Source organism: Girardinichthys multiradiatus, chromosome 1, assembly GCF_021462225.1.
Source record: "Girardinichthys multiradiatus isolate DD_20200921_A chromosome 1, DD_fGirMul_XY1, whole genome shotgun sequence".
In the NCBI taxonomy this organism is placed as follows: Eukaryota; Metazoa; Chordata; class Actinopteri; order Cyprinodontiformes; family Goodeidae; genus Girardinichthys; species Girardinichthys multiradiatus.
The window spans coordinates 8,065,637-8,079,700 of NC_061794.1; the positions used below are offsets into that span (position 1 = coordinate 8,065,637).

Here is a 14,064-nt window from a genome sequence, read left to right on the forward strand (position 1 = left end):
GACAAAGAACTAGGGTCAAATGAACAAGAAACAATGAATGAATTAGCATGACACCTGTGGGTCGAGAATCAAAGCGATGACGAAAGCCTTTGAGCAACCTGTGGCAAGATGTTTCTTTGTGTGTGTCCTCAAGAGAAAGTGTCTTCATAAAAAAACACTAAAGGAGATGATGGCTGAGCAAGCCGGGATTACTTTGAAATGGTCACGTCGGCATCGGCACTTTGTTCTTCCAACAACATGACTATCTTAGTCTTTCTTTGACAGACACATGCACACACACTAACCAGGCCACATAATTTGGGGACTCAGTGGATGCGATGTGGGTCTCCATGGAAACAGCAACAACTTAGGTCTGTCTGATGTATAATAACAGTGCGCATTGCTGCTAATATGAGAGAGGAAGAGAGAAAGGAGAGGAGACAAGAAGGAGAGATCAGAACAGGCATTTTAAAGACAATGAATGTTAGTTACAATAAAGTAGGCAACACATTTAAATACTGAGGATTTCTGCATTTTCTGTGAATACATTTTAAATAAATGCCTTATTTATGAGAATATTACAATTAACATACTACAAAAAATTGTACTCTGAAATACAGTATATTAGATTCTACCTGCAGAGGTTACACTGACAGTTTTAACAAATGGAAGATTTGCATTCATATTGATTATATATCAACCATCTTTTGTGTTTATTACACAAAATACAGTCTGGGCCCCAGTGGTAACTCTATCAAAAATGAGCATGTCCAGGAAAAACTTGGGCCCCTAATAGGAGATAGTTGTAAAATCTCTGTGCTTATACGTGACAGAAAGAACAAAGCCAAAAGGATAAGAGACAATAATAACCAATCAAACTTAAAAGCCATAAACTGTCAGGTACAACCAGACACAGAGTTAATATCACCAAATAAGTCATATAAAATGGCTTTACTGAACATTAGATCTCTGTCAGGAAAATCATTTTTAATCAATGACTTCATTACTGACCACGATCTTGATGTTATGTTTTTAACAGAAACATGGTTACATGAATTTAATGAAGCTCCCATTCTGATAGAGTCGATGCCTCCGTACTACAATTTTCTTTGTAAGAGCAGACAGCAAAGAAAAGGTGGAGGGGTGGCCACTTTGTTTAAAGATTTACTTAAGTGTAAAAAAGTATTTCTGGGCAAATTTGACTCTTTTGAATATTTGGCTCTCCAGGTAAAGAGCCCGGTCCGAACCATGTTCTGGAATATTTACAGGCCCCCTAAATCCAAAACAAACTTTTTCAGTGATTTTAATGAGCTTTTATCTGTGATATCTGTTGATTATGAATGATCAATTATCAATTATCAAACCTCTATTGAAAAAGAGCAACTTGGACAAGCTGCTACTACAGAACTACAGGCCTATATCAAACCTCCCCTTCATCAGTAAGATTATTGAAAAAGCTGTGTTTCAGCAGTTAAACAACTTCCTAACAACAACCAACCGCTTCGATGTCTTCCAGTCAGGCTTCCTGCTCACCACAGTACAGAGACTGCTCTTGTCAAGGTGTTCAATGACATCCGTATAAATGCAGACTGTGGAAGAACCACAGTGCCACCATAAAGACAGTAACAAGGTCGGCCTTCTATCACCTAAAGAACATTAAAGGACTACTGTCTCAGCAGTACCTTGTAAAACTAATTCATGCGTTCATCTTTAGTAGAATTGATTACTGCAACAGTGTCTTCACAGGTCTGCCTAAAAAGTCGATCAGACAGCTGCAGTTGATCCAGAATGCTGCTGCCCGTGTCCTCACTAGAACTAAGAAAGTGGAGCACATCACCCCGGTTCTAAAGTCCTTACACTGGCTCCCTGTAGCTCAGAGAATAGACTTTAAAATACTTCTGTTTATAGTCTAGTCTATAAATCACCGAATGGCTTAGCACCAAAATATATTACAGAATAGTTGCATGCAATTTTCAAAGATTGCGCGTGCAATGGATAACACGTTCAAAACAGGTGCAGACTGCCCTATTTCAATGAGGAAATTGCGTGTGCTACTAGCTGGAACAAGAGGAAAAGTGAACAGATCCTCTGCTGTGTTGCTAGAAATATGCAGGGATTGCATCAATATAAATGATCCAGTTGCTGATTTTTTCCTTCTGTTCCGTTCGGCCCTTGTTTTTCCAGACTGTTACAGTTGGTTAACTTTTGTTGTGCTACTTAAAGCAGGTTTGTCATCTGCCCTGATGAGATTATTTCACTCTCGACGTAACTCGCAACAAATTGGCCAATCAATATTAACAATATAAAAGACAAATATGTCTGTTAATTGATTTGTCTCCCTTTTAATCCCCTTTTAATTCATTTTGGAGACTCACCGGGTTCTGTTGCTTTTTTCAGAGTAGATGTTTGAAGAGTTTGGAGTTTATCATAAACAGCCACAATATTTAAGACTGAACGTAATATTAGCAACATAAAAATAGATTGTTGTAGGAGTTGGCAATCTGTATGTTATAGCTTTGCTAATTTTAAAACATAGCGTCACATAACTATCCTGCAAAAAAGTTAAATCAAATATTTATGTATGTAAAAATTATTATTAAAATTATAAAAAAAATATTTTACAATTATTTTACTAAATTCGTTTTGTTTGTTTTGCCAATATTTTAACGATATACAACGTGTTTGATTATTTAAATAGTTTTTTGGTGACAAAAAATTTATTTTTACCACATAAACAAGTATGTTCACATTTAAACAAAGTAATCAAACTGATCCAGCACCTATTGCCTTGCAATGACATAACGCTACTGTCAATAAAGCAATGTGTTTGGTTTACTGACAAGGTTAAAGCATACACTGTCTTGTCACCACATGGAAAAGCTGCCTTAAAATGGTGATTTTTCACCTGCTAAGAAGTAATTTTAGCATCTAGTTTGCAAATGAAGGATTTAATCCACCTTATAATGTCTTTAGTTCTTTCCTATTAATTATATTATCAACATAAAAGCACAGTGTATCTTTGCATGATATGCAATGACAGGCTGTGCGCGTTTGATCAGTGATGTGTGCATTTTGCCACGGTCAGGTTTGTGCACGTTCAACAACTGATCACTGACATCGATGTTACGCTGGAATGATATTGAATGAAGTGTTGCAAGGGGTTTTACCATAGTAGAAATATCATGGCTTTTGTTTGTGATTGGTTCCAAATCAGAGCTTAGTTAATCCTACATAGAATAGTATATTCTTATCTATTTTTAATATTTTTATTTTCTCCCTGTCATCTGTCATTCTATCTATGCCTCCTTCTGGCCCAAGTGACAGCAGACAGTTTTGTGTCCCAGTCAGCACCTGCATTTAAACGTGCTAAATTCACACGCAAAAATAGTGCCCGCAAACTGTTTCAGGCTTTGAAAATCACATTACGGGTTGTAAAGGATCACATTTGTATATCCTCCTCCCTTGAATTTGCTCGTTTGGGTCATTATCATACGTTTTGCATATTGTTGTAGGCAAAAAAAAAAGTCATGATTGCCCTGCTGGTTGTGATACATGCTGGACAGTGGGAGTAGTTAGGCTGTTACACAATTGAAAATATAGCTGTAACAGAGTCAAATAGTCAAAATGAAAATAACTTGAAAACAAACAGACATACAAAGAAAGTCAGACAAGCCTCACCTCCAACATCAACAAACTGAAACATCCTTAGGTGAGGTCAGGCAGGAAATAAGTGACATACGTTCAGCCTGCCCACACAGTGTGCAACTTTACGGGATAAGTATTTTCCTAGAATACTGGCAACGCTATTCTGCCAGGTTATGTTTTTCAAATGCATAAAAAAAACCTTTGGTGCCAATTACATGTCAGCTTGTTTTTGTTCCTTCCTTGCACCAAATTTGGTTGGTTCTTTTTGTCTTAAGAGACAATATCTTCGCTTTTCTCCACTAGCCTGAAATCCTCATGCTTGTTGTTTGTGAGGGTAGAGTGAGGATTGAAGATGTTTTCCTGCCAGTAGTGCATCATGGGAGCTGGCAGCCCAGCTTCTACCAAAGCTTTTGCTCTTTTAATTTATCTGTTTAAAACTGATGCCAAAGGGGGAAAAAAAAACCACAACGACAGGTAAAGAGTCATTGTGGTTTAATTTCCCCAACTAAAATATGAATTCAAATTTGTCTCACTTCAAACGGAAAAATGACAGGGTTTTGTTTAGCTGCTCAAAAATACATAAAAGGTGGAAATCTGGGATTCTTGATTTGTCTAAATGTGAGGCTTTACCTTCTTTATACCTAGTTATGACTATCTGGTGTGAAATGTTTCCCATATTCAGTAACAGATCTGGAGTGGCATCTTATATATATATATATATATATATATATATATATGGATAGGTGTCTGTGCTACAACAGAAGGTGACTATGTGGGATTCAGTGCCAGGACGTGGTATCCTTATCAGCTTTCAGGGCTCTTGTGACTGAGTTAAGTTCATTGCTGAGCATGTCACTCTTGCCCCTCAGGAAAAGTGTCAGTTCAGTTTTTAGAAGCTGCTGATGAGACGATTGATGAATACAAATCATTATGTTGTGGGATCTTTAAAACCTTGCTAGCTGCATGGATAATGAGGATTTGCCTAACTGAATGATAACTAGACAACCCCCAGCTCTCATCACCTGATAAGCTCCACTTCAAACTTCCTGAGTAAAAAAACCCGTCCAACATTACTGCAGGCTTAAAATACTTCACTGTGTTGTGAGAAATGTTTTAAATAAAAACCCAGTTTAGTGCTGTCATTGAAAATGTGGCCTCTGTCTCACTGTGTCCACCATTAAAAGCGTATTTGGCTTTTAACACGTCAGAACAGCTACCTTGTTTGTAGCTATGTTCCCGTAAATTCATGAAGTTTGGTTTTAAAGTCTCAGAAATGTTCAGTTCCTAATGATGTGATCTAGTAGAGGTTCAAGTACCATTTGCAAACATACAATATTCAAATCTCTGGTCAAGTTACGACCAGAAACTAAAATGTATTCATTTGATAGGCCAACACAAAGTACGAATAATTTAGTAGGAGAAAAATAATACATGGCTGTTACAATCTTTCACAACTACAAATGTGTGGCGTGTATTTTTATTTGTGTACTAGTCAATAAATTGTTCTGCAGCTACAGCTGCAAGTCTACAGCTGTGGTATGTCTCCAACTTTGTGCATCTAGACACTGACATTTTTCACCGTTTGTCTTTGCAAAAAAAACTGAGACTCGGTCATATTGGACGGAGAGAGCCTAGCAACATCAATTTACATTAGGATTTAGGTCTGGGCTTTGACCGAGCCATTCTAACCAATCCATTTGTTTTGATCTACACCAGTGATCCTCGTTCTTTTAGAACAATCACCACGTCACTCACTGCTAAGTCTCTAAAATACCACTATGCTACCAAGACATTTTAAGGCACCACAATTTGGAAAAAGAAGAATGAAAGGGAAACAACATTCTTATCAATTCGCACGACATGCTTGAAGTAAAAATGTCAAGTTTCAAGTTGGAACAATAAATACGAAGGCACCCTAAAGTCAGAATTTTAAGGAGTGGAGTTTTCTCACCAAAATAATCTCAAAACCCAATATCATTGCTGTGTAATTAAAATATAATGATAGCTATGATAACAAAAGGTTGTGTTTAAACGTCTGCCAGTTTGTTTGCTAAAATGCAGAGTACTACAACCAGCAAAATATTTGCTTGTAATGCTGATAATGCTTCCCTGCTCATTGAGAAGGGCTAGCTAGAAAACTGTTCAGCTGAGGTTGATTTTTTTGGTTAGATATAACTATTAACTTCTGCCACGTCACCTCTCAAATAGAATATTCTTGAAGCAAAGATCGTTCTGCCTAAACTGCTCCTCTTTAGCGCTGTTCAGGCCCAAGCCATTTTATCTTATACTGACCTCGTACATAGTTGATGCCAACATATCCTTGTAGCTCTGGCTGCATGGAAGAAATTACAAACAGGACTTCTTATGACTTTCTTTGAACATAGTTCTTCTAGCAGCTCTTCCAAAGAAGGTTTTTCAGCTGGGAATGTAATAATCACCGTTTTTTCACTCACTCACTGGAATGATGCTTATTTCTGACTGACTTTGCAACATAACAGGCATCATCCTCGCATTTTGTTCTTTGTTTTGCAGGTAATGAGCCATCACCGCTGGGCTCAGTGGAGAGCTACAATCCAGTGAAGCGGCGCTGGGAATACGTGGTTCCTATGCCCACTGCGCGATGCTCTTCTGCTCTGCTGCAGACAGCCAGCATCCTCTTTGTGATTGGAGGAGTTGCCCAGGGACCCAGTAATGCTGTGGAAGCCCTCTGCTTACAGGAAACAGTGTGACGCAGGCACAAAAACCCAAGCACTGGCATTAATGCAAATTGGCATCTATATTTTCTTCATGTCTAAGCAGAAACTCTAAAACACACACGAGTTGGATTGCATTCAGATATGTTCTCTCTTTGATGCCCAACAATCTATTCGTCTTTTACACTGGGATGTCAAAGAGTTCTTTCGGCATTTAACAATTTTATGAGATGAGGGTTTCGGAGCTGGACACTGAAGCAGGTTGCTGTGACTGGTAAAGACTGAGAACTGACAGCTTTTATATTCTGGGGAAATCAAAGAGAGAAACAAATGAGCCAAACAACAAACTGACACAGACCTGGTTTCTGAAGAAACAACACGGCTTTGAACTGTTGAGCATTTTTCAGAATAAAAGCAGGGTACTTTTCTGGATACTAAAGGAACATAGGGCCATATCTAAAACTCTTCTTAACAGCAGCGCTGTGCTCTGCTTCTGCAGCAACAGTTCACTCTGACTCTTTTCTATAACCTTACTTGGTTGAGTTATAAATGGTGGCATTCAGAGAACCTGGATGTCTGGTTGTGGTTCTTTGTTCTGTTGTAAGTGTGTGAAGAACCTGCTAGCAGCTACAAGTGCGTCAACAGCATTGGTCCTTTACATGCCTTCACACCACAAGCAGGTCAAAGGCCTGCCTGTCAGAAAAACATCCACTTTCTCCAACAGGAGCCCATCTTGAGCACAATCACCGTTTCTTTGACGGAGGACACAGAGATTGTAGGTAAACTTGTCAGAAAATGTGAGCTTTAACCACCACTCACACTGCAGTGCAGGGATGATTTTGCTCGTGGAGTGAATGTAGAATTACCTGCCGCACAGAAGCATCCTGGGAAATCAGCTTCCCGTCACATGATGGGCTTTTCCTCTTGAATTATAGCAGTTCACTTTATGACAAAGGTCAGCCTGATATCAGCCAGATGATGGATGTTCATGTCTCATCATAACAGTTTTAAACGCATCACAAAAAAAAAATTACACCATTAATGCTTTCTTAGGATTTAAGAGTAAAAGTAGCAATCAGTTGCTGCCAATCGAACGAACGTCAGCAGATGTGTTCAACTCTATAAAAGAGGGAGTGTTTGTTTGTTTTTTTCATTGCAGAGCATACGTGTGTGTGGTAACACAATGTTAAGAAGGAAAGGCATCGGCAATTACCTCGGAAGAGTAATTGTTGTGGCAGCAGAAGTAGAATAACTGTTGAATTGTACTGATGAAAGTTAGCTGAATGGTTTTTAAATGCCACAGCAATGAAGTAGGCATGTGTCACATGGTTTTGTTTAATATGGTTAATGAATGAAGTCATGTGTTGCTGTAGTGCCTCTGCTGTTGTTCACCATTATTATTTAGGAAGGGCTTGCACCTCACTTACTGGGAGGATTGTTCTAGAAAGCACACAAAGAGCCAGTGAGCGCCATTCTCCATCACCATTCATATTCAGTGTGCCATTAATCAATAGTGAGTCTCTGCTGGTCCGGGGTGCAGCAAAAAATTACAATTCACATTGTAAAGCTGAGCCAATATCAAGTGAAACATGTCAAAAATATTCTTGTTTCCATCACAGCTGGAGTCAGTTTAGCTCCTTTAGTGAAATTTGCTTGAGTTTATTGCTGCCTGGAGAAAGTTTCATTGAATTTCATTCAAACAGTTTGAAATAATTTAATATGAGGCATAAAATGAGGTAAAATGACTACACATGATTTAGAAGCATTACATGAGGAGAGAGCTGCCTCTGGCCGTCATTAAAAGAGTTTTGTCTCCACATTAAACATACGCTCACCATGTTCACTGTCTCGTCCAACTCCTATGTTTTTCTTGCCCGTTTGGTGGTCAACCTCACTAACAGAGTCAGACATCTATTGCTGTTGGAGACCTCAGATGAGATACCAGCTGACAGTCGGTTATTTCTGGTGCTGCACTCTGTCCTCCTAAGTGGATATGTTAGGTACAAGTGACACAGTCATCACGTATGCATCCATAAAACGTTTTTCACACTACTGTTCATGCAGAAAGGAAGCCTAAAAGCATCATTTTTGATTTATTTCGTCATATACTCAAATTTATCTTCTATTTGTTTCACAGATTTAATGAAACTCAGTTAAGATTCAGGCACTGTTTTTATTTTTCTTGAACTTCCTCAACTTCTGATTCCTTGCTGAGGTTTACCCAAGGTAAAAACACATCATAGCACATGTATTTACATTTAAAACCAGCAAGTTTATGTTGAAAATAAAATAAAAGGTTCACTATATCAGATGAAACACACACCTGCACATCTCTCACAATAGTCCATTCAATTTGAGTAGAATTTCACCCTGTTGTGCCAATACATTAATAAATTATTTGTGAAACAGGAGGGATGTCTCACTATCCCACTTCTATAGAGCAGATCTGACATTGCTACTCCAAGGCTTCCAGACCCACCCTACCATTTGCCTAAGATTCCAAGAGAGGACACACAAAAATATGGAAATGTCACCTTTTAAATGTGCATATTTGTGCCTTGCACATTAGATTTACTTACATGAACTAAGTCGCAAATAACAAAAGTGGTAGGGATTAAAAGAACATGATATGGAAAGACTCATTATGTTTGCATAACTTTATTGAGCTGTGGGGGATTTAATTAATGTTGCATTGCAATGCCACACTTTTCCTCTGAGAGCTTGTTACATTAAAATAATCCTCAGCACAGAAAAATAATAAATAAAGTAGCTACCTGGAGGCAGCTGAACTAGTTACAGGCAAAGCTCTGGTGTATATGGCGGCAGCTGCCTTCCTCTACATCCAGCAGACAAGATGCAACATTACAGGTCATTTGTAGTGATGTTTCTGGCAACCTGTGTCTAGTCCTGGAGAAACTATGACTCTTTAGTGACTAAACGTTCTGCAGCCTGTCCCTCTGAGTTGTTTGGTGCTGATATCAGGAATAACCTCTGAGATCTATGTGCAGAGGAGTGCAGTCCTAGCAAGAGCTAAGATATTCCAAGCTCCTGAACCTCTGCTAGAGAACTTGATTCTGATGCGGAATCCAAGTGGAAGAGGAGACTGGGTCTTTAAATCTTTGCTAATGTAAATTATAATGCAACTTTTAAGGAGAACTGTTTAAGATTTGAGGACAACCAACCTTTACTTTCTAAGCTTAATGGTCAACCTAAGCACCCTCTCTTTTAATTGAAATGTAAAAAGGACATTTTTAAGCTGGTGCTTTGATTTTCAGAATGGACACACACTCTGGTCATCAAAGCATGGGGTAACAGCCTGGGATGGATGCAATATGATCAAAGTAAATTCAAGGGGCTTATTTTAAACCGAAGGAATAAATAATGCACAGCTAGTAAAGGTGTGTAAAATAAATGTGTCTTTTACACTTAACAGATTTACATTTTTTGAAACAGCCAAGCTTTAATTTAGAATACATTTATTCAAAGAGGGAAAAAATCTCACAAAACATTTGTTTTTACACAATCACCTTTGCTATATTCATTGGCACCTATTCTGTTTAAAGTTTTTCAATACCTTTGCGAACTGGACAGCACTATTCTTTTCTCGTTTATTCGTGGTCTTTGAGGTTCTGTTCATTTTAGATGTTTCCCTGCATTAACACACCCAGATCACATGAACCGGCCATTATTATGCTCCTAAAAAACTGGTTAAAGGCTGAGGGGATGAGTCAGCTCTTCGGTTCAGATGTGTTGGAGTATGGACATGTCTAAAACAGGGAGGGCGTAAAACTGGAATTTATGAATTGCTAATTACTAATCATCTTAGAAACACTTTACTGCCATCTGGCGGTCAGGGTGTGAAGAACATCCAGTTGGGCTTTTACAGTATTAAGCTGTACTTAAAATACTGTGAAGCAGAATGGATTATTTAGTAGTCTAATTTTACAACATTGTTTATCAATAGCAGCATCAACAAAATAATTTACACACCGGAGACATTTGTTTGATCAGTATTATTCTTAATGTCAAAAATTTGCATCATACGAAGATTTATATCTATTGGATTTACTATTTTCAAATCAACAATTTACTCTACCCAATTTAGCAGCTGCTTGACAGCATTTATTTCTTTATATTTTATATAATTGTAAATGAATTCAGGCATTAAAAGGTTAAAAGACACACCAATCAACTTAAAAAAGCAAAGTATATATAAAAAAACTAATCAGTTACAATTATTTTTATTTTTAGGAATTGTTAAGGATGGGACTAATGATTGCTTTTAATAAAAAAAAAAACTGCAGTGCGAGTTTATGAAGCTGCATTTAGACACTCATTCTGTATAATAAATGCAACGACTAAATTCTTTATGCACTGAATATTCCATTAGATTGGGAGATGTTTAACCAGCCAATGTTGTGTCTGCTCTCCTTGAGGAGAGGTAATAAAAACAGAACCTCCAGGATGTATTCGAGCTCAAATGTAGTTAAAAGCAGCTGATTTTCTGTGCATTATCACCGCACACAGGCTTTAAAATAGAAAACATTAAAATGTGCAGCTTTGGCTCACTCACACTGTGTCTAAGACTACTTACATTTAAAATGTATGTGCATCTGTGTCATTGTGTCACCTCATAGATATATAACTGTTGTTATGCTTCTGCGTTGGCGTATGAATGCAAATCTACAGACACCACGAGCTGTCTGGTGGATGCACAGAGCCTCCTTTGCAGGGATTCTGTCTCTCCAGCTTTCTCTTTTTTTACACGTACCTTGCAGTCTGGGTGAAGTTCTGGACCTTTGCCAGAGCCAGCTTTCTCATGTTGTTGGCGTACATCTTTTAAAAAACCTTTTCTCTCTGCCTCTCTTACCCCATCAGGATGAGCATGCTGCACTGAAATTATGTCTTATAAATCTAAAATTTGTTTCCAGTTGAAGACATGCCTCTCAGGTCTGCCTCAACGGCTCCTCATGTGAAGCATGTGTCAGGCTGTTTGCTCATCGGGATGAAATCTCTCTTCTGACGGCAGGCTGAAATGGAGAACAAAAGAGCAGGATGCTTCAGTGCAGGTAGCAGCTAATTACATGCTGCACTGTTTTAGAGGGCCATAGGGCGAATGACGCACAAGCTAATGGGAATTTTAAAAGCCAAATCAGAGTCTTGTATGGGTGCACCAGCTTACAACCACCAGAGAATTAAAATGATGAAATGTTTTTATTTGGAGTTTGAGAAATCTGCAGAACCTGAACACATGCCCTACATTTATTGCATAGGTTTTTAATACTCTACAGAACAAAGCACTATTGACTAACTACACCCTCATATTACTCATCTTAGGCCATGATGAGACTTTCATTGCTCCCAGAAAAGTTGCCTTGTGTATCATTACCTCTCAGATCTGCAGATACATCACACCCGATCTTGTCCAAGATGCATTCACAGACCTGTTTTTGATGTGGGCATGTTTTGTGCCTTGGTTTACAACGATAAGGCCCAAAGACTCAGGTTCTGACATAACAATTCTCAAATAGGGGGAAGATTTAAATTTTCTTTGTTTTATAATTGCAGGGTGGGCAGGTTTATGTCCGTTTCCTGGGTGACGGGGAAGAATTCATACCCGGTGGTAGCATAAATATGTTTCTCTTATATTAGCATTAGCATATCGTCTCCATGTGTTCCTGTTTTTTTGTGTCTGTTTTTAAAGTAAAAAAATTCTTTGTGATACATACTGAACTTGTGATCTGAATAAGTCACCTTACTGTTTATTTCCTATTTGTTCATGTTCATGCTCGTTCTGTTGCCCTCCAGGTGTTTGTGTTGTGGATTGAGGTTGTGAGGTGACTGACGTGTCGTGTTGTTGCCCAGATCTGGGCTGGGTTCCTCCCAAAGTGTTTGTTACTGGTGGTGTCTTCTGAAAATGCTTTTGTACAAACAGCTGAATCTATTTTTTAAAGATGGATAAAAACATGTCTAAACATGTTTAATTGTAAACTTTTAGAGATAATAAACTGTGGAACTAAGTAGAAAGATTTTTAAACGGTAAAATGTATGAAATGAAAGATACAGTGCTTGCAAAAATATACATACACCTTGAACTTTTCCACCTTTTGTCTCATTACAACCAAAAATGTCAATGTAATTCATTGGTATTTTATGTGATAGGCCAACACAAAGCAGTGCATAATTGTGAAGTGAAAGGAGTATAGTGTGCATTTGTATTCACCATAAATACATTCTTCCAAAACCCTGAACACACCATTCCCACAGTAAAACATGCCACTGCCATGTTTTACTGTGGGAATGGTGTGTTCAGGGTTTTAGTTTCCTGGAACAATAAAGTTGGGAAATTACTAAACCTCTCTGTAATATTCTCCCTGACCTTACCTTTGTCTTCATTATGCTGTGTATTCTCTAACAAACCTCTGAGACCTTAACAAAACATCTTTATTTGTACTGAGATTTAATTGGACACACCTGGAATTTATTTGCCAATTGGGTGGCTTCTGAAGGCAATTTCACTAGATTTTATTAAGGGGTGTCAACATAAAGGGAGCTTAATACAAATATTTGCTACATTTTGCAGGTTTTTAATTATGTAAAAGTTTGAAAATCATGTATGATCTTGCCTCCACTTGACAATGAAATACTCTGTGTTTCACATAAAATCCCAACAAAATACATTAAAGTTTATGCTTGCAATGTGACATAATGTGAAAATGTTTTCAGGAGGTTTTAATACTTTTACATGGCACTGTAGTGTGTGGAACCAAGTAGACGAGTCTGTAAAAGTTTATTTCAGTAATGAATTATTTTGTTTGTATTTCCATTTTTTTTTTGTGGGTTTCAGCAAATTAATTTCAACAAAGGGTATTGCTTTTGTTTCCGTGATGGAAACTGAACCCTGCACAATTGTAGAGCCATACGTGTCATGTTTCATTTCACTGCTTCATATCAAACTATAGCCTGGTTTGTATAGACATTTTTGGGACCCCCTAAAAAAAAAACCTGAATATACTTGTTCTTATTATTTCTCACTGTACTGTGCGGTTTCCCTGCAGTGATGGTAGAAAATATGGTGACAACCGCTTGTGGTCTCAGTGGATCAGTATTGCCATGTGCTCTGTGTGTACACAATGTGTTTTGGGAGGCTTGAGAAACTTAAAAATGACTAGCAAATGTTATAGTGAAGGAATAGGACAAATTCAGATGGTGTGTGGAGACAGTTATATTGTCCTTCTTTATGTTAAGCAGGTTAACATTTTAATTTTTACCCCTCAAAATTAACATTTAAAAATTATATGTGCCAAACTTCCAGTGAAACAAACCACACACAGGAATTATGCACCTTAAACACTACAGGTGACCCCAACAACAGTTGAAGCCAGATGTGAACCCAGCTAAGATGTCTCAAATTCATCCAGAAATCACTTAAACTGATGTTTATTAATTCATTTTCAGTTAGACAATCTGTTTCAGTAAAGAGTCTCAGCAATATTTTTAGAACACTAATTCATCTTTTTAAACGTACATTCAGTTATTTTCCACATGAAGATCACATTTTATTTTAACCATTTTAGAGATTGTGTAACATTCCCCTGTGGGTGTGAGAAAAGCATTTTACAGCCCGATGATGTCATTGGGGTTTAATGAGAACAATGCATGCTTGAGGGAAGATTTGTAGGATCTAGCTCGACCCATCCTGACCAATGAGAATCTGAACCCACAGACAAAACATATCTCAACAGCA

General features: G+C 37.9%; 1 protein-coding gene across 1 annotated transcript in view; it reads left to right on the top strand.

Moving 5' to 3' along the window:
* Positions 1–12,344, top strand: part of klhdc8b (kelch domain containing 8B) — a 101,132-nt gene extending 88,788 nt beyond the window's left edge. Inside the window, exon 4 of the mRNA XM_047363998.1 lies at positions 6,157–12,344. Coding sequence (XP_047219954.1) covers positions 6,157–6,353 — 197 coding nt within the window. The 3' untranslated portion in view covers positions 6,354–12,344. The remainder of the gene's footprint in view (positions 1–6,156) is intronic.
* The last annotated feature ends 1,720 nt before the right edge of the window (positions 12,345–14,064 follow it).